The sequence below is a fragment of the Hermetia illucens genome, chromosome 1 (assembly GCF_905115235.1).
Source record: "Hermetia illucens chromosome 1, iHerIll2.2.curated.20191125, whole genome shotgun sequence".
NCBI classification, from domain to species: Eukaryota; Metazoa; Arthropoda; class Insecta; order Diptera; family Stratiomyidae; genus Hermetia; species Hermetia illucens.
The window spans coordinates 92,242,140-92,267,305 of NC_051849.1; the positions used below are offsets into that span (position 1 = coordinate 92,242,140).

Here is a 25,166-nt window from a genome sequence, read left to right on the forward strand (position 1 = left end):
GCTTAACTCCAGCGAAAAAATAGGAGATTTGCTTGTATACACAATGAACAATCAAATGTTAGTTTTTGTGGTGATTATTAGTTAAAAGATGAATTAATTAGTATTAACCAACTAAATCCATACGCAATAATCCTCCACTTGCACTAAGATAGGAGATATGGCGGTTATTGAAAACAAACAAGTAATATCAACTGAATTTATAATTTTCTAATAACTGTCTACCTATTTGCCTACATGGTAGTCCCATTCAAGGCTACTTGAATGTTTATATAAAACTTTGATTCCATTTCATATCACAATGTCTCAAAAAAGTGTACCTATTTGTATATAATATTCATTTACACATTTATGTACTGTAATTGTTCATATATAATACATATTTGTCGTATATTGCTGCAGAGTAAAAAACGCTCCGATGGCAGTTTTTGATTTAAAGCACTTAAACAAAAACATGAATCTAAGCAATTTATTGTACATGACATTTGCAATTTTCGTTTGCTAAAAGTTTTACAATTTTGTCCAGTACACAATCAATAGTTATCTGAAAAATATTTAGTGAACTTACCGAATGACAATACCTTCTTTTTACAATGTACATTTGTTCCATTAATGTGGGATTTCTATTTTATACCATTTAAAATTTTTATTATTCTGTAATACTTCGTTAACAAAAATAAATATAAAAAATTTACAACTATGTTTAGTTAACAATTACATTAACAATATCTAATAAGGATACATTCTCTTTTTTAATTGTGTAGCAATACCGAATTTTCATGTCTGACTTTTCCTTAATTTAAACCTTATGTACAATTCCAGTTTCAGCTCCTTCAACATATCTTCTAGTATTTTGCACAATGTTAGGCGATAATTGTTACTACGAGGTGATTCTCCACGTAAAGTTGAGAGTTCATATGTACTTTCCAAGGTCTTCATGAAAATCCTGGAGGTAGGCTAATAGTTGAGGAAACGATGGCCGCTGTTTTGCGTCCGCTAACCAGCAACATGACATCACCGTGTAACTGAGAAATTATTGAAACAGATATTAATTAAGAGAATGCTAGAAAATAATCATTTTTAAGGTTCCGTGAGAAACAAAACCTTATTAAATTCGATTCAATGTCTGTTACCCCGGATTTACTCGAAAATGGCTGAACCAATTGTCATAAAATTTATGTGGTTTGTGTGCCGGTCGCGTTGGGAATAAGGTGGCTCCCTATATATGCGAAATGGAGGCAAAATCAGATAGGTCAGTGAGTACTTTTCGAAACTGGTCTAATTTTTTATATTGGGTGAAATACAGGGGAGCGAAAGGTGTGCCCCAAAAACTCAACCAAGTCTCATTCTCAAAACATATCGAACTAAAAAGTCTGAGAAAAAAATTGAATGGTGCATCTATACGAAATCTAGGCCTTAAAATACGTTCCCCTTCCCGATATCTGCACAAACAAAGTTAATAACGGTGTATTACCATATTTCAGAAATTTATCCGGAAGCATCCTAGAGTCCAAAATCTGGCATGAGTATAAGCGATAAAATAGGACATAATGAAGGCAATCTTAACTATTATTAACAAAGTTATAGAAGGTGACAGTTTTACATTTCGCGTGAATTTAGTGCACTCTAAGACGTGTTTCATATAAAGTGAACTCATATGAACGTCGCGTTCCATGGGGATATTTTAGTTTTCCTTTCACAGCTTTTTTTTAATTATTTGTATATTAGTATCAATTACTGGAGCCGGAGATGAGTGTGGATATGTATGTGCTAATGAAGTTTGCGGGTAGTGTACAATAAGATGGATACGTGTGTACGTTTGTAACCACGATATTTAATTTACGTACACACATAGTGTTGTGGTTTTGAGCACAGAGTAAAGTAGAAATATGTGGAGATGCGTTAGATCAATTTGGATAGGTACTTATTTATGTAGTAGTATACGATAATAGGAAAACTTTGTTTCTTTTGGATGAGCATAATATTTATGGCTTTAATATGTATGTATATATTTATAACTTGGAGTGTCAGTATATGAAGGAATATTTTGCATTAGCTATGGAGGAATGGAAAAACGTGCATGAATAGTTTTCACATAAGATTAACACAAACACTTTATACCCGTTGTTGAAAGCTTCAAGTTGTTTCGCTTGTTGTGGTATATTATTGTTTTAAAGTTTTTTTTTTAGAAGAAAGCCTTTTAAAATCGGGTTATTGTCTATCTGCTCGTGAATCCCACGGCATGCAACATAGTTCCAGGCCAAGTTTAATGGGGGTCCCCATACACTCAAAGGGACCGGGTATAGTCATTATTCAAATCAAAAGTTTCGATTGGTACTTGCTGAAGTCGATATCAGTTTTAACATTGGTTGTAAAGGGGAGGAGCATGGGGGCCTGAAAAGTCAGTTACTTCAAGGACCCGTTTTCAGAAATTAACCAACCAAACTATATGAAAAAAAAAATTCCTCCATTGGCCTACCACCGGCCACCACCACCCCCACTATAATTTAAGTAGGTAGGATAATCAGAGCCTAAATGCTTGGCACTTAGTGCCCCCAAAACAACTCGCAAATTACCATATTCATATAAGCATATTTTCAGACATAGGCCAGGAACGCCCCTTAAGTTTATCCTACAGTTACTAAGTTCAAGAATAAAGGCTATACTACAGACCATGATACTACCAAGTTTGGTGGAAATTGCGCTACAAAGTTGTAATAACTCCAAATTTTTCTCTTTTGTGCAAATTTGCTGTATTCTAAGACTCGAATGTCAGTATCATAAAACAATTGGTCTGGCAAACCAAATGCATAGACATTATGAGCTAGGTACAAATGGGGTAAATGCCCACCCAAATATGTTTTTTTAAGTAATACATAAAACCTTTAATACCTGAAACGTTTCCCGACTTTGTCAAGTTAAATTTATGAGAATCAGTGTTTGGTATATATCGTGTAGTATTACACAGTTATTTTTAGTTGTGGAGGATTTTAATTTTCAAGAGTTAGATAAAGAAGATATACTTGTTTTCCATATTTAGGGAACCAATTTTTTTCTTCGTCAAAGCCAAATCTGGCGAACATGGGATATTAAGATATAATTGATAAAACTGATGTCACTTTCGGTTTACGTGAAAAATAGTAGACTAGAAGGCAGGGGGATCAAACTGTACAAGTCTTACTTTTTATGCAAATTCTTCATCTTTAATTCAAATTGTAATCTTCATTTCTAATGAATTGAGCTCAGCCGTTTGTGGTGGAAACTATTATAGTTCGGAACTCGCCTATGCCAAAAGTACAAGCATGTCAAGTAGAATGTGAGCAATAATTTTCTCTAAATATTCGATTTATTGAAATTGTATTTTTTGAAAGAAGTAACATGCTATGACCATGTGGTCCTTTTTGACATGCTGCTACTTGTAAAAAATATAGGGAAAAGACCAATACCAATTGGTTTTACCTTATAGAAGGACAATGGGATGTTGGCGGTGGTGGTTAGAGGTTTAAATTTCCGACATGAAGACCTTTTGTATGTCAATGGAAGTGCTAGACCACGTCCCTGCATGGTGGGTTCAAAAGGTCTCCAGGCTATCTTCATTCACCTATATGTTGGCGACATTACAACGATCAAATTAACCATAAAGAGTCAACAGGAAGATATGCGATTGTTCTGCTTATTTTCCCTATAAAGAGGACAAAGTTCTCAGATTTGGGTATTGCATCCACTTTCTGCAATGCGATCGGACGAGAGGTCATTAATATCAAGGTCTCATCCCCTGACATGGCGCTATTGTCAGAGAGGGGGGGTGGGGAGACTGAAATATATCGCCCCCTCAGATCACAAGCTCATTGATTCGCCACCTCCGATGTGTAACATAGAATTGAGCGCTCAAGTTACCATCCTTGAGCGATGAATCAAATCCATTGCCGGGACTAAGAAAACAGAACCCATTACCATAACTAAGATGAGAGAAGCTTTCACAGAGAGCTGTTTACCCAATATGCCAAAGAAAGTTAAAAGACCATGAGACTCGGATTTGTCAAAACAGAGGAAAACGATAGTACGATTCTTCACATGTTGAAGTAGAGGAAAAAACTGGCTTGGTGGAGGTCCGCTTTTGACAGTCCGTGAAAAAATGCTAGGTGGAAATTTTGAAAGGAGGATCTACTCGCAATACTAAATAGCCGCTGACTTCAGATGGCGAAGGCTCACCATCTGCAGTAAATTAAGAATGATTTGGCCCGCTTACAATAAGACTCGATACTAAGAGATTTTGGACAAGACCCCTGCAAATTTGTACAGGGTTTCGGCGCTCTGCTCGAGGCACTGACATGTAGGGGACCATGCTGTCAGACTCGGCATACCCTTTAATTTCTTTTGCAGAAACTTCGTGGATGAGCTGCAGGTATCAGGCCCTTTCTTACTTTCTTTACGATTGTCCACTTCTAGAGTTGGAGCCAGGCAGGTAAACCGTTCTTTGAAGTCCTCATGGAGGTCTCTAGCTGCAGGGTGGGTGAGTTCCCAATTCTCCTTTAATCGCGAAAGGAGTCCTAAGTCGCCTAGGAAGCTGCAATTTGTTGTGAAGAACTTTATTGAAATTTACTACTGTCCCAACAAATTTGTTGAGTTTTCGTATCACAACTTATTTATAGTTCAGACCACTTGATTCTGCATACACTATAGATTCCTTAGTCCTTGCATCAGTGGCGAACACAGGGCAGCTTGATTCACTTGTCTCAGGATGGTTGTTTCTAACAAATTTGATATCAGGATACAGGCTCTCGATCTTGATGATCTCTCATCATAAAAGATCCTAACTCCTTTTATTGATCCAATATCGCAGATTTTGCTAAACCGAAACCATGGTCTTTTACCAGAAATATGTAAGGGCAGTCCCGAAGATATCCCAGCCTTGTGGACAGTAGAACAGAAGGGACTTCAATATTTTACAAGTTAATTTGACTAACCTTTGCCTATGTAGATAAAAGTGTATTCTAATATGTGTCGAAAAATTGCCTCTAACTGAACAGTCTGCTGCTTTGAGTGTGGGCTCACCGCAGTTTCTACATTGTCTCTATCTTCTGCTGGAAGTCGCACTTCCTAATGTCTCAATTCTTCGGATCTTGCCACACTTGGTGAAGCAGCTACGTCGGATAGGAGCGGTGTTAGGCTCACGGTGTCCGGTTTGCATAGTTCCATGATGGAGTGTGAACATAGGGTGTAGGATGCTGCTATGGTGAATAACAATAATTTGGTCTATGTATTTCCGAAACAAAAATTAGATATCTTTCGCGAAAAATTCCCTTCTTTGGTAGTTTTCTTTTTTTGTCATTATTACGACAAGGACTTTGTAGATTAAACAATCAAAGAGAAGCATTTGACGCTCTACAGGATTTATAATTAGTGCCAAACGTTTCAGGCTATAGCCTACATTCACTGTAATATGGTTGTATATTTCTATGTCCGTTCTCGGTTATTCTTTCTTGGCAAAACTTCCAGCGAAGCGAAGCTGTGTTATAACAACGAACTTTTATTAGATTGCGTCATTTTAATATAGAGCGGACCACTGTAGTTGGAGATGAAAGTGGAACACTCCCTAGCTGAACAATACATACATTTTCTTATCAAGGCGTGTTTTGAGAAAGGTACCTACAACTGAATCAAATGGCATTTCCTCAATAAACTGGTCCCAATAGACGCATCGTATCAAAATCTGTTGTGAAAACTTCTACCCAAATTGCATAAGATATTGCCTATTTTGCTAGATATATCAAATGTACTTACAATTCATCGGGACAGTTAACGGGCTGCCCCAGTCGATAGCCATCTCTTAAATATGGTCCCAATTCGAACGGGTCGACTTCTTCGAATGGCATTGCTGCTAGTGTTGCTAGTTCCCAAAATAATACACCTAAACTCCAAATATCACTTGTTGGTGAATAATATTTCTTTTGTAGTGTTTCAAGTGCCATCCACTTAATCGGACGACATTCATTATCCCCCAGACAATGATAGTCATCTGGAAATAAATCACGTGACAGAGCACTATCACATATCCTTACGTATGAGTCGGCATCCAAACTATAGAAAAGGAGCAGAAAAGGAAGTAAGGATACAAATTATTCCGTGAATTCCATTGTACGAAATCGCATAAATCATCTTTAATCTTAGATGAAATTATAGAGTATTTCCCATTGTGAAGGGTAGAGCCTCCATTTTGAAAGATGTTCTTCTACTTACAAGCAATTTCTTGTTGCAATATCCTTATGAAGGATACCTAATGAATGTAGATGAGCTAACCCCCGGGCTACATGTAATCCAAATTCAACTAAAAGGCGTGTACTAAGTGGAGAGCTCGTCTCTTTTGATTTTTGTAAATATCTGTAATAAAAGGAAAGAAGAAAGGATATGGTTATTAGCGGATTAATTTAAGATTGGTTTTTGTTGATGATATAAATATGCTTAACTTTAAATTTTATACCCACATTTTTAAATTTCCCTTTGCAGGATTAGGATATGCTATCGCCGGAGGTCCTGGCAGTTCAGCGTTGGCGACCATCGGTGCTAGAATATTAAGATGACTTACTCCTATCAGCATGGATGCGTCTGAGAGTAGGCAAGCTACTTGTGTCAAAGATGCACCATCCACAACTGTTTTAATTAGGACATCACAATTCTCTCCAAGGAAACCAGAATATATTCGTCCATATGTTCCCTCTCGGATTAGGTGTTCATGCTTGAGAGCTCCCGACTGAACACACGGAATTCGTCTTAACTTGTCTTTAGCTTCATTCGAGTTGCTGTGATAACTTTTAGGCGTTGAATTACTATAGACCTGTATCGTATCGTAATCGTATTGCGTTAATGTAGTAATAATTAGCATTTACATGGATTTAAATAGGTTTACCTTTAAAGTATTAAACTAAGCTTCATATAAACAAAGGGGTGTGCAAGCACTTGTACTTAATATTTGCGCATATTACATATGCACATGATCACATTTGAGATGTTTCGTATGCTTGTGTCACTTCGGGAAAAGCAAGCACTCAGGTACGAAAGAGCGGAATACAACAAAGTAAACAATTAACATCCATTACACCCCAAAGAAGCTTTATGCCAGTGTCCATATACCGCCCATATTTGGTTCGCGTTTTCATTAATTAATGATGAATAATAATTTTTAATTGTCATTTACAATAATGTGTTGCATTTGTGCAATCCAAACAAATGGATGTGTGCTTGCAGCAAACAACAAACACAGGCACAGCGTAATAAATATAATTCCAATTAATTTTAATGAGCTCATGAAAATGTCAAATAAATTTCTTTTCATAATGTTTATCTCAACACAATACAAATAATATTCAGTATCAATCCTTTTCCGTTAGCTGCATATAAGCCTTATAGTCAGGGCGGTGAATCAGATTTAACAACCCCCTCCCACTTTCCTGCCGAATCCTAAAGTTCGATCAAAATGCGATGACAATTAAAATTCAATAAATCATTTCCCAAACCCTTTGTGGATTGTGCAGAAGGGCAAAGCGATTGGATTGGAAACCCCCGTGTATTTCAGATACATAAAACATTTGTGGATGTTGAATGGAATAAAATCTTTTTGCGGCAGTGATTGCCTCTCAACTCCTTTGCCCTCGGAAATGAAAATGTGTTGCGATTTCGGAAGGAGTAAATGATAGATAATGTAACAGAGAAATTCACTCATAATTTGATTTCATTTGCACCCCTTTAGCGATAGCGTTGTGCTCTATGTACCTTTTCAGGGAACAAAATCGCAATCTACGCATCAGTGTAGGATGGAAATTCTGAAATATGAACATATCAGATACACAATAAAATGCTAAGCCTATGATTTATTAGTCTCGAGGCGCAAGCACATAATAATTTGGGGTGTAATTTTGTTGTGCTCAGGTGATATGTATATATACATATATCAGCATCGGTTAACAAATCGCTTAATATGATGAAATATCTACATAAGTAGATAGAGAAAGTTCTAATTCTGAAAATGTCCTTGTTTTAACAGCGCACAGTTGCAAGTACGAACGCAAAGGAAAAAGATGTATATGTGTACATACGAATATCTATTTATTCGGAAGCTTTAATCGATTTACGAATTACGGGTCTTTTAGGGAAAATGTTGGAAAATGGGAAGTTCATAAATTCGGACGGAAGGATGTGCAGCAACTTATTTGGATCTAGGCCTTGAAACCTGTTAGAGCACTTAATTTCAAAAGCGTTAGGTGACACTAGCAGGTAGTATGTATGGTTAACATTGTATTTAGGTATTCATTCAAAGATGAGCCGACCAGTACTAGATATTCAGTCACGATATAAATTCATTTGCCACCTGAGAGATTTGAATCGATTTGGTGTCAAGATATTGCTCGGAGATTTCAACGCCACCGTTGGCAACGAGGAGACACATTAAGGAACGTTTGGAGGCACAGTGTCCATGGCATATCAAAATCGACGTGCTCCCTACAAAAGCGCCTTCTCAAAAGGACGTGGGGATCCCCAGATGGCATTATCTTCAACCACGTTATCACCAGCTAAAAGATGACGCAAACGAAAAAAATGATGCCCAATAGACAAAATATAACGGTTGACGAGTACAACAATGTAGATAACTGTATATACTTAAGCATATAACTGACCGAAAATCGAAATGAACTTGACGAAATAAAATGATGTATCCGATACTGATTTTAAACGCCTGCTATGCAGGAAGGCTTCGAGTGTAGAAAATTATAATAAGATCTGTGCTATGCTACTGATGGGCCTTAGCCTTAGCACAAACTTCCGAAAAACTGGTCAATACCTTCGAGAGCAGGGTTTTAAGGAGAATAATTGCAGGTAAACGATAAGACGACCAACAGCGGATCAGATACAACCAAGGCCACCCTGCGCTGGGGAGATGCTGTCTGTTGACGAAGACAGCGCATCACTGTTCGGATTTTAGCAGCGAAATTGGAGGACAGGATCTATGCATCGAGGTGGTTGGAGGAAAGACGTTCTCAAAGCCAAGGCCGGAAATGTGCAGGAGTGCCTCGACGACAACGAGTTTGATAAGTTTCTGAAAAACTCATCTATTTAGTTTTTGCTTATTGCATATAATATTGTCAACGAGCTGTACCAGTAATACGTGCACATAAAATTATAAGCTTTATATTCCCATTTGAACCTACAATGTAAAATCGGGCTCGTCCCGAAAACGAATAGACAACATTCACTTCAGAGGAATTCTAGTAAATAAAAGTTTTCATTCACACGCGCTGGCTGAAACTAGCAATAAGTCAGAACTAAATAACAATTGAGAAAGTTTTATTTTAGAAAGTTAATTAATTAATCATTAATGCATAATTGATCTTCTGTTTATTTTTACTTCTTTATTAGTTTGGAAATTTACTCTCTAACGTAAATCGTGGTTTTAGAATGACTCTTGAGTTTGGTCCAACTTTATTGTTGCCTAAATAAGATATGGAAATTTAATGAGCCACTTTTCACTTCCACTAGCTCGAGCCCTCTCCGGGTGGCTGCTAATTAAAACTTATTTATTTATAGGTTTAAAAGTCGAAAATGAGCTATTAATTTGGGGTGAACTTTGAGTTTATGCTCCATCAAGTCATAAACTTTATCTGTTTGGAATTGTGATGCGAGGTTACAATTGAATTTTATTTCATATTTACAAATTTTTTTCGTTCGTTGATCAAAATAATTTTCTTCATTTCACCAACAAACATGGTTCCGTGTTTTGTGTATTATACCGGGGTCGATAGAAGGTCAGTGAGTATTGGTCATAGAATTAAGTTTCATAATTATTTTCCATTTATGGTTGGCATTTTTTTGAGTTTAGATGATAAGGCTTTCACTGTGAAACTCCAAGTGTGTCTCGGTGGGGTCTTTAAGGTTCATCATCATCAACGGCGCAACAACCGGTATCCGGTCTAGGCCTGCCTTCATAAGGAACTCCAGACATCCCGGTTTTGCGCCGAGGTCCACCAATTCGATATCCCTAAAAGTTGTCTGGCGTCCTGACCTACGCCATCGCTCTATCTTAAGCAGGGTCTGCCTCGTATTCTTTTTCTAACATAGATATTGCCCTTATGGACTTTCCGGGTGGGATCATCCTCATCCATACGGATTAAGTGACGCGCCCACCGTAACCTATTGAGCCGGATTTTATCCACAACCGGACGGTCATGGCATCGCTCATAGATTTCGTCGTTATGTAGGCTACGGAATCGTCTGTCCTCATGTAGGGGGCCAAAAATTCCTCGGGGGACTCTTCTCTCGAACGCCGCCAAGAGTTCGCAATTTTTCTAGTTTCCGAAGAATGCATGAGGACTGGCAAGATCATAGTCTTGTACGGTAAGAGCTTTGACCTTATGGTGAGACGTTTCGAGCGGAACAGTTTTTGTAAGCTGAAATAGGCTCTGTTGGCTGACAACAACCGTGCGCGGATTTCATCATCTTAGCTGTTATCGGTTGTGATTTTCGACCTTAGATAGGAGAAATTGTCAACGGTCTCAAAGTTGTATCCTCCTATCCTTATTCTTCTTCGTGTTTGACCAGTGCGGTTTGATGTTGTTGGTTGATTTGTCTTCGGTGCTGACGTTGCCACCATATATTTTATCTTGCCTCCATTGATGTGCAGCCCAAGATCTCGCGCCGCCTGCTCGACCTGGATGAAGGCAGTTTGTACGTCTCGGGTGGTTCTTCCCATGATGTCGATATCGTCAGCATAGGCCAGTAGTTGGGTGGACTTGAAGAGGATCGTACCTCTCTCTCTCTCTTTTGATCTCAGCATCACGGCTTGCGTGAAAAAAACCTTATTAAAATCGATTCAATTCAATGTCTGTCTGTCTGTTTGTCTTTCTGACTCGGGTGTGAGTTTTGCTCCGAGACTACTGAACCGATTGGCACGAAATTTAGTGCGAATATGTGGTCTGTGTATCCCTTTACATGTAGCGAGTGGCACAATTTTGTGTTGAGCTTCAAGGGCGGCTCCCCATACATGCGAAAGGGGATTGCCAAATTTTTTTCACAAAATATGGTCATGTGGGGCATCAAATTAAAGAGCTTGATTACTACTTTCCGAAACTGTTACTTATTTATATTTACTTCTGATATTAGGTGAAACATAGGAGATTGAGGGCTCTAAATGTGTGCCCCAAAAAGGGAATCTATCCCTATTCGAAATCTAGGGTTTAAAATACATTCTGTTCCAATATCTGCACAAATGAAGTTAATAATAGTATAATCCGATATTCTAGAAATTTTCCCGGAAACTCCCTTAAGTTCATTCTAGAAGTACAAAATTTAGCGTCAGCATATACGATAATATAGGTCATAATTTTAAATGCAATCTAACTATTATTCATAAAGCTATTGAAAGTCAAAGTATTGCATTTCATGTAAATTTATTCCACTTCAAGACGTGTTGACGTCATCTTCATATGCATAAAGTGAACTTATGTGAACAGCGGGGTCGACAGAGACACTTTAAATTTTCTTTTTTAGCATTTTTTATGTATTTGAATATCAGTATTAATTACAGGAAACAGGCATATGTGTCTATATATGCTAAAGAAATTTGCAGGTGGTGTTCAATAAAGTGGACTTGTGCGTATGCTTTCGTACACAGAGTAAAGTGGGACTGCCTTAGATCAATTTTAAGCACAATTTTTATGGCTTTAATATATATGTACATGCGCATATTTTGTTTGCCAATATATGACGGAATATTTGCATTCTTAGTTAACAAATGGATACAGGTGCATAGAGAGGCGCCCACCTAAGATGAACACAAAACCTGAAGTGCTAAGTTTCCGGTATTCCGATTTGTTTTATGATGTGTATGATATTGTCATACTGCCCGATGTCGGTCACAAATTTTGCAGGGGTAGGAAGAAGGAAGGGCCACAGTAATATGAATATGGCACTGAAGCCTGACTTGTCTTGCAACCATTTAGGTTGGTTTTATAATAACACGGTCCGGTTTTGATATTCTTAATACGCACACTAACGATAAAATGTGGTTGATTTTTGAACCTTTTGATTATAATCTGGATCTAAGGTCTTGCAGTGCTCTTGTACTCTGGAAAGCTAAGTTACCTGGACTATTAGTTCGGTATTAGTTTGCAAAGCGCGTTCCGACAGGGTGGACAGATGGTGGGACTGTGGAAAGTACTTCTCTGCCTCTTGCGGCAATGTGCTTTTGTACTCTGGAGAAGCAAGTGGTAGCAGGCGCGAATCAGGTGTCGGATTGTTACTAACGGCTACAACATGCCACGCTATTTTGATCTAGGAGCCGTTTTGACAGCATTCTGACTGTAAGATTCCGGTCCATGTTAAGGAGCATCACAATTGTCCAGCGGAAATTTCCGATATGGTGGAAAAGGATACTTTCCATGAGTAATTAGACGCAGTTTGGGAGAGGCTTTCTAAAGGTGATATTGTAATCGCGATGTGTGATAGACAAAATCTTGCTTGGGCATTTGCTGGAGAAACACAGATTCGGCGACCGTAACGATAATGGTGGAGGTCCGTGGATTTCACCTTTCACCGCTTGCCGTACGGTCTGTTGCATTTTAAGTGACCGACACCGTATGAGCAATCAGGTTGACCACTTTGCGATTAGTAGATTTAGGAGTTGTTTTTTGGATACGCGTAACAAGAGAGGCGTTGACATCGGCGTCGAACGGGATCACCCTCAGTCGTTTACCTTGGTTGGGAGTTGCGACTCTTCAATTTCAGCAATGAGTAGCTCAATGATTCAGTTGTTGCTCAACAGTGGGGGAGCTGTCTTGCAGATCGTCCGCTTGAGGAGCGTAGATTAAAACAAGTCGGGAAACCGGAAGCTGGGAGCTTCAGGTATAAAAGGTTTTGTGTATCCCTATGTGAGGAGCACAACGTAGTTCTCCATTGGCTTATAGCATTGACCCGAGATATTGAAATCGCTCAGTTCTGGGCAGGTTGCTGCCATTGCCAGAACTGAACGATTTAAATATCTCGAAGGGCAGGTTACTGCCATTGCCAGAACTCAGGGATTTAAATATCTCCAGTCAATGCTATCAGCCAATGGAGAGCTGGGTAATGAAATTGTTTCACGCATTAATGCAACCTGGATGAAGTGGCATTCCGCAACTGGTGTTCTTTGTGATCGACGTATCAGCGCACGTCCCAAATCTAAAATTTACTGCAATGTCGTCCGTCTGCCGCTCTCTATAGTTTGAGTGTTGACTATAAAGGACAATGAACGGCGTCTTGCGGTAATGGGGACGAAGATGTTGCATTGCACTGGTGGCGTGACATGTTTTGATCACGTCTGAAATGAAAATATCCGGGATCAATATGGGTTTGCAACGATCGTGGAAAAACTGCAAGAGAGGAGTTTTCGATGGTGTGGTCACGTAATTCACGCTAACGAGAATTCAACAACCAGTATTGGTCAGAACATCGAAGTCAATGGTAAGCAATCAAAAAGCCGGCCAAAACAATGGTCGCATAATACACAGGATGAAGATTTAAAGGTCTCGAGATTACATCCTCATCAGGCATTTGATAAAATAAAATGACGAAACCGATCACCACGAACCGACCCCACTTGTGAACTGAAGGCTGAAGAAAAGGAAAAAGATGTGAGGAGCGACGAGTGCATGACAGCTCCGTGTAATATAGCCCAAAATTCCATTGCCCTCTATTTTCTAGAAAGCGATTTAAATAAATCATTTGATGGAAAGCCCTGTGTTGATGATGGTCAAACGCTTCACACTCTGAGTTTAACATTATTAGCAAATGCCAACAATTTAACCAACATCAAATATAAACATGTCGGGAAACCGGAAGCTGGACGCTTCAGGTACGAAAGGTTTTGTGTATTTCTTAGTACGTAGCACGTAATATATCCATATATTATGTGAGAGTATCCACTTTCGGGTGATATTGACATTCATAGTCTTCAATTTTCAAAGAAGCAACAAATTTGGGGTATTATAACTTTGTTAGTAATAGCGCGATTTCCACCAAACTTGGCAAGATCATGCTCCAAATTATAGCCTATATCACTGCGAAATTTCATGGTACTAGGATGAACCTAAGTGGGGTTTCCAACCAATTACAAAAAAATGTAGTAATATACTATCATTAACTTTATTTAAACAGATATCGGCATGGAAGGTATTTCGGAGACCAGGCATCATATAGTGGCAGCCTCCTGATTTTTTTCAGATTTTTCAGTTCGGTAGTTTCTGAGAATGGCCCCCTTAAAGAAGTGATCATTTTCAACCCCCCGCGCTCCCCACCCATGCAACGAATGTCAAAACTAAGATTCGCTTTGAAAAGTACTAATCGAGACCTTTAATTTGATACCCCACATGACTATATTTGACGAAAAAAAATTTTACACCCCTGTTTTGCATGTATGGGGACCCCCCCCCCCTTAAATTCGACGTGAAAGGATGTAATTCACTGTATGCGTGAGCGTTCACAGTTCCCACCTTTCTACCAAATTTGGTGTCAATCGCTATAACCGTCTCCGAGAAAAATGCGTGTGACCGACAGACAGACAGACAGACAGACAGACGGAGAGACAGACAGACAGACAGTAAACCGATTTTAATAAGGTTTTGTGTTACACAAAACCTTAAAAAAAGAAGAGGAAGAATATCCGTCCGGAAATACTAATCAATTTCGAGAAATCCGATAACCTTGAGCTCACTTCTTTAAAAAGTAAATACCTACCGAGCGGCGACCGACTGGCTTATAATGTGAATTATATTAGACGAACAAAGTAGATAAGCTAAGCAAAAGGACAGCGAAAGAGATGAGGGAGATGTGGACAAATGATCACCTCAGATTGCATTCCAAAACTACTACATATGTTGTGCAAACGGAAAAAAGATGTGGGTGAACCCCACAGCAGACTGCTGAAATTTGCAGGTAAGTTAGGTTGTGAAAAATCTATCTCAACCGTTGCAAGTCGAATCAATGTCTATTCGGGAGTGGATGAAAGAAAGTGACGGGGGGTTTATCTTATTTTGGGATGGGGTTAATACCTAGTATAAAAGATACAATAATATTCCCAATGTACCAGTAGTACAATACGACGAAATAGAGATCAACATGGTCTTGAACCATGGGGGTAATATCATTGCTGGTGATTTGATCCCATGGGTTGCAAAATGGAGTCATCAGTTGAATCCTGCTTCGTGTCTTTGCAGAGCTAGCTTTCATATCTAATGATTTTAAGCGGCGACTCGAAAGGTGCGGAGTTCTTCGAATACGTAACCGAAGGGTAAGATAGCACCGTCACAGCATAAAGCGGCTTCCTATGAAACTGAGACACTGAGGTTGCTGCACCATAAGCTAGGGCAAGAATATTCGAAATGACGAAGTAACTCTGAGCGAGCTATATGGAGCGTTATGGGGGAATGCTACAGAAAATTATGTTTTGAGGAAATACAAGCCTGCGGGACATTGCTTGTAAAGCTGTTTTTAATATCCCAGCAGAGCAAAAACCAAAACACCTTAAGTGGCCATCCGTTAGTTTTGCAGGAACCCTTTTACCTTTTTCCTTAGCAAGAGGAAGATAAAACTCATATTCAAGCTCATTGTCATGTTTTTAGTAGGCCGCATATGGTCTGTCCTCCTCGTATTGCCATTTTTGGCTCGGCATCATGGGAAATATGTATGTTGCAATACAAAATAGGCTGCTCATGGGGAAAGTGCAGGAACTTTGCAGTGTTACAGTAAGGGATAAAATACACCGCTAAAAATTAGGAGAAGGACGATTTTAAGGTCCGATATGGATAAAGAGCGGGAGTCGTCTGACTTGGTGACTGGGTCGGGCTCCCATAATGGACAGCACGGCGGCGTCGGAAACGATAATCATTGGGCGGTTCGACGTCTAGCTGCCACGATGATCAGGAGCATTCCTCCGCCTGCTGCAGCTGTGGTCGCCACAGATTGTGGTTCACGTAGGTAGCGAATGAAATGGACTGAAAAAATGAACCCCTTCATCATCCGCTCCTACTACGAAATAACGGCGGGGCGGGTACAACATCTTACCGCCCCTTGTTGCACCAGAGATTCGTCCAGCGTTCTCCGCAATTCGCGCACGTGACTGTTCAGCGAGTCGCAGACCAGTACCGCTTTATTTCTCGCAGTGTCACAAATCCGGCCACCATCAAGGATCGTGTTCGACTTGAGGTCATCGGGGAAACTGGTGACCAAGAGCCGATGGGGGCAGAGGCGACGGCGTCAACAACACCACGTCACACTGCAGGCAACAGTTTCAGTACTCGCCGAAGCACTCTTCTCCACCGTCCAGCTGTGGTCTCTGCTGAGGTTCGGGACGAATTCCAGAAAGCGCGTATAGGATTTTCGGAGGTAGATCCTTTGCACAAACCAGGTATTCCCAGGATCTATGTATTTCCAGCAACTCTGAGAATTCTATCTGGGATCAATGATGAGATTGCATCTCGGCTGTGTGATTGTATGTCGCCGCTGCAACTATAATCACTTTTGTATATTGGTGCAATTACGGCTGTCACATTGCACGGTCAGAAGATTCGCTTTCCCGTTATTGGTTTGAGTGACCGAAGAGATCCATCATGGAAAATTCGTCTGAAACGTCGGCGGGAATCACTAAGGCAGGACTTCGTTAGATTGACTCAAATCAGCACTGGCAATGTCTGCAGGCGGGTGAGAAATAAAGTGCAGACGGTTTACAGGAACTATGCCATCCCCAGTCAAACATCCGTCGTTGAAATTCTGGGCACAAAAAGCAGAAATTTTTTGTCATATGCAGTCGGTTATGATGGTATGGTGTATGGTGAAAGTCACTCTGGACGTGCCTAGAATGCAATTTACGCGAGGAACCAGCGAAGTTTTTCAGATTATTCAACGAATTGCAACAGAGCATCCAGACAGGATAGTTTTCGGTGATGCAAGCGAAAAAATATTGGGGAAGACTTTGGGGGTTACCCGCCCAGCATCCTGAGTGGGTCACCGTTGAAGGGACCTGTCATGTCGCCATGCCTGCTATGAATTTTGCGGATCTTACCGAAGAAGAAGATCGATGAGCAATAAGCAGCTCGAAGAACTGGAGGGTCCAGGTCTGGATCGGGTGCAGAATTTCTGGTATAAGAAACTTACCAGTATAAGCAGTCGGTTTGCACATAGCATAAATCGGGTCATTAGTCGGCCAGACGAACTACCACCTTTCCTCACTGCGGTAATTACCTACTTTATCCCTAAAGAGGACATGGTGTGGGACCCCGTAGTATCTGCTGACCCTGAACAAATTCATAATGTCCATTATTAGTGGAAGGAGCAATGCGCTCCTCGAGACCAACAACATTCTGTCCGAGGAGCACATGGGCCGCTGAGTAAGGTCAAGGGGTTGCAAAGAGCAACTCATTATCGACTCGGTAGTTGTAGAGCAAGCAATTAGAGGCCAAAGAAACCTCTTTAGCTGCTATATCGTTTATGCTAAACCTTTCCATAGTGTACCGCATACCTGTCGAATAGATATCCTACGTCTGTATCTTATTGATCCTGTGGTTTTGCATGGCACTGAACTCCCTTCCATGGCTACTGAATAATACTAGAGGGCATGGTTTTGCAAAAAATTATGGCGTGCCAAGTGTGAACTGACACACTTGGTGTACTTGGATGACGTCAAGTTGTATGCTGGTATTGACGACCACCACATGTACAGCCGTGATATTCGGATGGAGTTTGGAATAGACAGGTGTCGAATCCAAGCCATACTCGAGTTGGTGATCTGAAGGATGCTTTGCTATGCGAATATCTGCATTGCATCTCTCGGGGAAGTATAAAATAAGCGCATTGAATGTATTCACTAATTCTTCACTGGCTTATGCATACGGAATATTGCCGTGGACGAAGACCGATTTAGAAAACGTCCAACAGCGAATAGGGACTAATATGTCCAAATTCTCAATGACCATGCAAACTCTGCAGTGGAGCGGATGAATCTGCCTTGTGACATTTGAGGTAGGGGCGTGGTTGACGTGGCGGCACAAAATCATCGCCAAGTCGATTCGCTACGCGTATTTTTACAGCAAAGACTAGGCGAGTCCTTTGCTTGCGTTTCTACTTAACTTGAAGGACCTCTCAATCCTCTTAGTGGGGTGAAATCAGACCAAGAGCGGATCGATGAATGGAAGTCGAAGGCAATGCACAGTAAACACCGAATTGTCTTTGCAGCCATTTGTCGATTTGTATTTGCTGAACAGATGCATTTATGTTTACAATTCACGACGGCGTGGTCGCGACGCCGGTGGAGAACGGCCAGTGCAGAATGTGTGGTTCTGCGTTAGAGACATTGGACCATCTCATTTCTGGCTGCACTGTAATGGCACCAGTGCAGTACACGAACAGGCACAATGGTGTGTGTAAGGTGATTTACCAAAACCTTATATACAGCATGGGTTGATCACGAGTTACCGATATGAGCGGCAGTGATAGTTCTGCTTACAGCATGAATTGGGATCGGCAAGTTCTGATCGGGGTATATCTCATAATAACCTTGACGTGCTTTTAGTTGCCAAGACGGGTCGCTCCGGATATATTATTGGTTTATCCCCCATAATAGCAACATTGAACGGAAATACGACGAGAAGAAGGTGAACTATGAGCCATTGGCTCGAGAAATCAAAGAAATTTGTTTTTCCGAGCGGTTGGTTACAGTTCCCATAATATTGTAACGTATATATTGCACCTAAATCCTCCACAGATTCTCTTGATATTCTGGGACTTTCACACAGTCTGGTTCAAACTCTGCAGAAATATACCATTCTGCATACGTGTTTGATGTTACGAGGAGTTCTCGATGGATTCTCCCACTAACCTACCACCGGCCACCATCACCAGCGCCACTTTATAATTTAAGTAGGTAAGATCGTTCGAGCTTAAATGCTTGCTAGTATTAGGTAAAATCTGGCGAGATTGTGATAACTCGGAAATAATAATAATCGTTGGCGCAACAAGCCAATTGGATCAGGGCCTTGAAGTGTGTTGGAGCACTCCATTCACCCATCAATTCTTCAATGTGGATCCACCTATATTTTAAACTATGAATGGCCGCGGTAGAACGCCCAATTAAGTTATAGTTCCAGAGAAAACTTAAAGGAAGCAGTATCAATTTTCAATAGCTGCAATCTGCTGTGATAATCAACTTCATGTCATTCATGTCATCGGGTTAACTCAACCATATATTGTATGTATATCTGCATATATGTATGTATCTTAATGTATCCGTGAAGTTGCGCAGAGTCCTTTCATGCTCCCTTAGACATTAGTACCACAAAACCCACCGAGCGTATAAAAGGCGCAATGTAGTTGTGGTATTATTGCGAGATGGGCAAAATGATAATTTTTCTACACTCAATCTGTGTTGGAAGTAGAGTGGCAGGAACGAGGACGTTGAATAGGGTTGTTCTTCAATGGGCTTCGGTGGCAGGATTTTCTATTGTTGTTATTCCACACCCTATCCATGTACAGCCATTTACATAGTGCAGCCCCAGTGAGTTCATGCTTTGTTCTCTATGGGAACGTTACACCTGACAGTTTCGTAATTTAACATTTCAGATTTCTAATAATAATTCCTGAAGTGTTTATGTATGTAGATTATAATCGTAATATAGCTGTGTCATTATTGCTTGAAACAACTCATCGAATCGGGGCATATTAAAGCTGGTTCTGTGCAAAATTAAAGTCGCAGTCGGAATAGTGTAGGAAAATCTTCGAAATTTTCAGTGGTAACAGGTGCAGTGGGGTAGTATCGGGATGGACAGTTAAGGCAACATAGTGAATATGATCCGTTATGAATTTGCTGCTATTGAATATATTTTGCAATGGAACAACAAGCTTGTTGAGCATGTTTCCAACATATATCTTCGCTAGATATTCTGAGGGTACGCTAAGATCATAGTGATTCAATTGGTATTATCATTCGTCAGTTATGCTTCTTTTGAATGTATGATATATAGGTGTGAGGCGGTATTATAGTCCGATACATATGTCGACTACATCTTCCGTGCAGAAAAAGAAATAAACATGGACGTGATGGCTGTGCGGGTAGATTTTTTGGTTCCAGTTTCAAAAATCACACTCAGCGTCAGCTAAGTACAAATATTTGTGGGTCGTTTATGTAAAAAGCAATTTTCATATCCCTGACATATAATTTATGGGTTAAACTAATCACTTCAGACGATTTTTCTATGGGTGGTCTCCTAGGGTGCTATAAATTCCGATAGGAAATGATTTTCTGACCTATCTGGTTTTTCTGGCAATCCACCTAAATTTTTCAGCCACGGGCGCTTAGCGATTGTTCTCAGCTGTTTAAATATGGTAATAATACTAGTTCAGTCAATTTTGATTGGTTGCATTTGCGGTCTGGATTTTACGCAAAAGCGTTTCCTTGATTTTTTATTTTGGTGATTCTGGAAACGAGATATGCCTGTATGTGTTAAAATTCCATGCACCAGCAAATATCTCAAACGAAGAAAACTTGGTGCTAATCGACAAAAAAAACAGTTATTTCACTCAGATAGTGATTGATAGTGATCAAGAATTGCTCAGCGTAAATTGCTAGTGAAAGGGGTGGAAGTTTGTAGGTTATTCTTTGTGCTAGCGAAGTGCTACGATTTTCCGCGTATAAAGACATGGCTTTTAGAACGTGTGTAGCTCCTCGACAACGCTGATGAAGAATACTCGATTTTCTCAACTTGAACTAGAAACCCAGCTCTGTATTTTGAATATTCTCGGGTTAAGTAATGTCAGATCATGGGACTCTACAAAGTATTCCTTTTCTTCTTGCGGCGCTGTGCTATTGTACTACTCTTAGATCATAACACATTGGCAGAGTATGGGATTTATCTCTTAAATGTGTATAGTGTGGCGTTGACCTCAGCCTTGAAAGAGATCATCACTTGAAGGTTGGATACGCTGCTTTTTGCAGGGTTGTAGAGATGCAACCTGTCAAGTTTGACAACGAATCATTACGTGGTCCAGCTGTCGTTCAATAGTGGGCGAACTATATTGTTGATGGTAAATGCCTTGAACACTACATTATGTCCCCATCAAAAGTTTTTTTCTGTGGTATTACTCAGGTCTTTGCGAAAACATTGAAGCGGATGGTATAAACGTAGAGGATAGAAGGCTCGAGATTGATCGTCGCGAGAGATGGGAACGTGACGCGTCGAAGTTCCCATATCGTAGCAACTTCCCTATGCAGCCGTGCAAATAACTACGATTTCAGAACCCTATACCGCATCACGAAAGGACTTGCAAGTGGTATGAAATCTTTCAATGGTTTGGTCGAGAACGTTAACAGTCAACTCGTCATCCAGAACGATGGAAGGAACACTTCACCGAGATACTTAATCATATAACATCCGGTGCAGTTCATCTTCGCGTCCCCAGCGTGATGGGCTCCTTGTGGAATTGTTCTTTACAGTCATTCTAGTCTCTGCAGAGCTGCTACTTCCACCTATGCGAAAACCCGAGGTTTATAGATCTTCTTCAAGGAGTGAAAGGTGGGGATGATGGGAACAAAAAAGGGAATCCGGCTTGTGTGCGACAATTGGATATGTATTCGCATGGCCGGGGTCATAATATAATAATAATGGTGTAACCTACAATATCGTAGAACTCCCCGAAATGATGGAAGCCAGGAAGCACATCTGTTTTGTTCTAGATTCTCAAACGTTGACCGTACTAACACTTCAGATCGTCGCTTTACCTGCTTTCCATTTATTTGGGGAAGCTTTCAATAGTGGCAAAAGAATTTGGAGAAGGAGACACTGTGTGTAGGAATGATTAGTTGCAGCTTATTCCTATCAATTATAGCTTTTGCCCTGTTCATAAGCGGGGTCAGCTCGTCATGATCGGTTGCGCCATTTTATTTCATCAAAGGCCTAATATCTATTTGTCTTAAGAGGCGGCTAAAAGGAATAGAAATTTGTGGGCTAGCAACCACCAAATTTTGAAATTTTATTGCTATCGAAATGTCAACAACGCCTCGGATAGGATCTGACCTCATGACTACAACTTTTCGCTTTCGAAAACGGGCAATTATTGGTTTTTGAAATATGTCCATTCTCATCGACAACGGTAGAAGAGAAGAAGACCTTCATTCAGAATGCCCACTTTCTCCAACTCGAGTGGGAGCTCCAACGAGGGGCCTAAGTGAAATAAGATGAACTCTGGAGAGTACTCTTATCCTTCTTGTAGCAGTGTGTTTTTGTACTCTGGAAAGCAAAGTGGTAGTAGACGCGAATACGGTGTCGGGTTGCTTCGGCCGATTACTGCAAGGCGCGGGCTCTTGAACTGGGAGCCGGTTTCCGACAGATTTCTGACTGCAAGATTTCGGTTCAGGTTAAGGAGCACTACAATTGTATAGTGTTAGGCGCAAATGTTGAAATTCGTTTGAAGTGACGTAAAAAGGCTCCAGTGATTCTTCACGTATTCTAAAACGTCAGAATGCATACAATTGAAATTTTTGATTGAGTGAGTTCAGAATTTCAACGACGTGTGTTGAACTGGGGATGACATATTTCAGGTAAACTTATTTAATTTTTCATTTGGTTGTTGGCACGTTGAGGGCCTCGCAGTGTGCACCCTTTTCGGTTTGAAAACTGAATCAGATTGCATGTTACTTCTTTGTGCTGGCGGCTATTCCACTTTCCGATAATAGGGCTAAGTTTGAATATTTGTGTGCCAGTCGTAAATTGCTACCATGTTTTTTGCGCTGTCACTTTGATAGAGTTTCCGCATTCCACCCAATAAAGTGTAATTGCATATCATACTCGCTCTGAGATACAATGGTCCTCTCGACATTGCTATATGCATACCTTGAATCGTCCAAAGTGCACTTAGTCGATAAATTAAGTGTATTTTGGTTTTGTTTGCTACCAGTTTAAGTTTTCCGATTCTGCATAGAGGAAAATACATATAATTAATCATCCTTTCAAATTAGAAATCTATGACTCTAGCTGGGGCCACTTATAACAGGTCATATTCTCGCAAACACTACGTTGGTATTCAAAACAGTTATGCTTAGAACTAATCACAGTGCCTAGGTAAGGGTTGGTTGGATTGGATCGAATTGCTTGTTTGCTTACAGCGACTTATAATATCTTTGTATTGAGATGGCTACCTATCAACCACACCTTTGTTATATATAAATATATTCACTTCTGCCAGATTCATCATCATCAATGGCGTAACAATCGGCTTCCGGTCTAGGCTTGCCTAGATAAGCATCCAGGTTTTGCGTCGAGAGCCAGCAATCGATATTCATAATACCTGTTTGGCGTCCTGGCCTTCGCCGTCGCTTCATCTGAGGAAGGACCTTTCATACACACAGCCCGCTCCGATATTTGCCTGCGCAATTTGAGAGTATGTGCCAATATCGTCAGCATAGGCCATGAGTTGAGTGGAGTAGAAGAGAATAGTGTCTTTCACATTTATATCAGTATCATAGAACACTTTTTCCAAGACCAGACTAAAAGTGAGGCATAGCATGATAGGATCTCCTTGCTTTAGACCGTTGTTGTTAGTGAAAGGTCTCGAAAGTCATCCCGCTGCTGGGATACCGCATTCCGTCTTGGTTGTGTACAGTTTTACTTTGACTGTGCTATCATGGGCGGCTCTAAAGTCAACGAAAAGATGGTGGAATTGGTGGCCAGTATATTTGCTTGGAGTGAAAACTCCTTGATATGCGCCGGTGATGTTCTGGTAGCTGAATAGTAGCTCACAAAATAGAGGAGAATATCTTTTACTGGTTTACAATCGTTAGTGAACTAATCGTCCTAACGTTTTTTTTTGTGATTGGGGCCTAATATATTTGGAAACAACACTAAGATTCTTCTGGTGGTTAATTAAGATAATTTGTTGATGCTTCTTATTCAGGTCAGAAGTCAGAGGGGATTCGAAGTGGTTCAGAGACGGCATGCCTATGGGATAGTGATCCGAGTCAATATTGGCTACCTATGTTATATGTTCGTCGTTTATAGTCAATCTAGTCTACAGCTCCCTTTGTGACTTCATAGTAATTGGTTTCTGTGTAGGATTATCAGCCTTTGTAGGGAAGGACTAGATAGTACAATTTCTCCCCTTTTTCGTTTTCAGTTTTCTCTGTCTGCGGGTTTTCGTTATGAAAGAATTCCCTGCGAACACCATGTGAATTTGGAGATACGGTTTGATAGCAGCGCTGTTGACGCTGAGGCGCTTCCCAATTTTTGTGCTCTGTCGCGTGTAACAATTCACGCTTTTGGCAAGGGATCTATTCTTCTTTTTGATCGTTTCTTTCAGGTTGCTTGCTAATATGGCTACTTTTAGATCCGATAACTATCTTTCGGAAGCTTGAGGTTTAGGAAGCTGTTGTATATGATTATTTAAAGTTGGGGTTCCAAAACAGATTCCTAGGGAACCCCAGCTAGACTTTATTAGCAGAGGAGCTCTACTAGAACTCTACTACTATATAGTCATCTTCTTCTTTTTCTTCAGCCCCGCTTGTAAACGGGACAAGCGGGGTCGGCTCGTCGTGATCGGTTTCGCCATTTGGCTCTATCGAATGCCTGATCTACTATAATACTTTATAGTCATGCGGAGTATCAAATGAAAGATCTCGATTGGTACTTTATGGTCTTAGATTTGACATCGGTTGCCAAATAGGAAAGTGGGGGGTTAATATGTACAAACTTGAACTCATTCTCAGAATGAAATCAACAAATCTGAAAAACCATGGTAATGCCTCTGTATAAATCTAGGCTTGTAAATATATCCCCTTGCGATATTTTCTGACATAAAATTAATAACATAATGTTACTACAAAACAAGGCCATCTGATGGCAACTCCGCACCTCGAAAATAGCTCAGGGAGAAGAAGTATCGGACGATGGAATTCGTTAGCGATTTTCTTTCCTCAATCACTGCATTTGGGTCAGTTTAGCTCCACGCCCTCTTGTCGGCCGTTTTTTTTTTCACCCGAGTGGTATCAGTTTTATCGCAATATCGATTAATGATTGATTTGGGCCACTTCTTTTTTGGTACTGGCTTGTATGAGAATGAATGACTCACCAACTGGGTAGCACAGACGTACACAACCGCGGTTTTGA

At 40.3% G+C, this 25,166-nt stretch overlaps 1 protein-coding gene across 5 annotated transcripts in view; it reads right to left on the reverse strand.

Annotated features, from left to right (window-relative positions):
- Positions 1–617: 617 nt before the first annotated feature.
- The window catches only part of LOC119661765 (tyrosine-protein kinase Drl), a 119,254-nt gene continuing 94,705 nt past the window's right edge, over positions 618–25,166 (reverse strand). For all 5 annotated transcript variants that reach the window (XM_038071239.1, XM_038071238.1, XM_038071237.1 and 2 more), the window contains exons 9-12: positions 6,483–6,832; positions 6,238–6,378; positions 5,782–6,078; positions 618–1,022 (exon numbers count right to left, since the gene is read on the reverse strand). In XM_038071239.1, the coding sequence (XP_037927167.1) occupies positions 911–1,022; positions 5,782–6,078; positions 6,238–6,378; positions 6,483–6,832 (900 nt within the window). In that variant the 3' untranslated portion in view covers positions 618–910. The remainder of the gene's footprint in view (positions 1,023–5,781; positions 6,079–6,237; positions 6,379–6,482; positions 6,833–25,166) is intronic.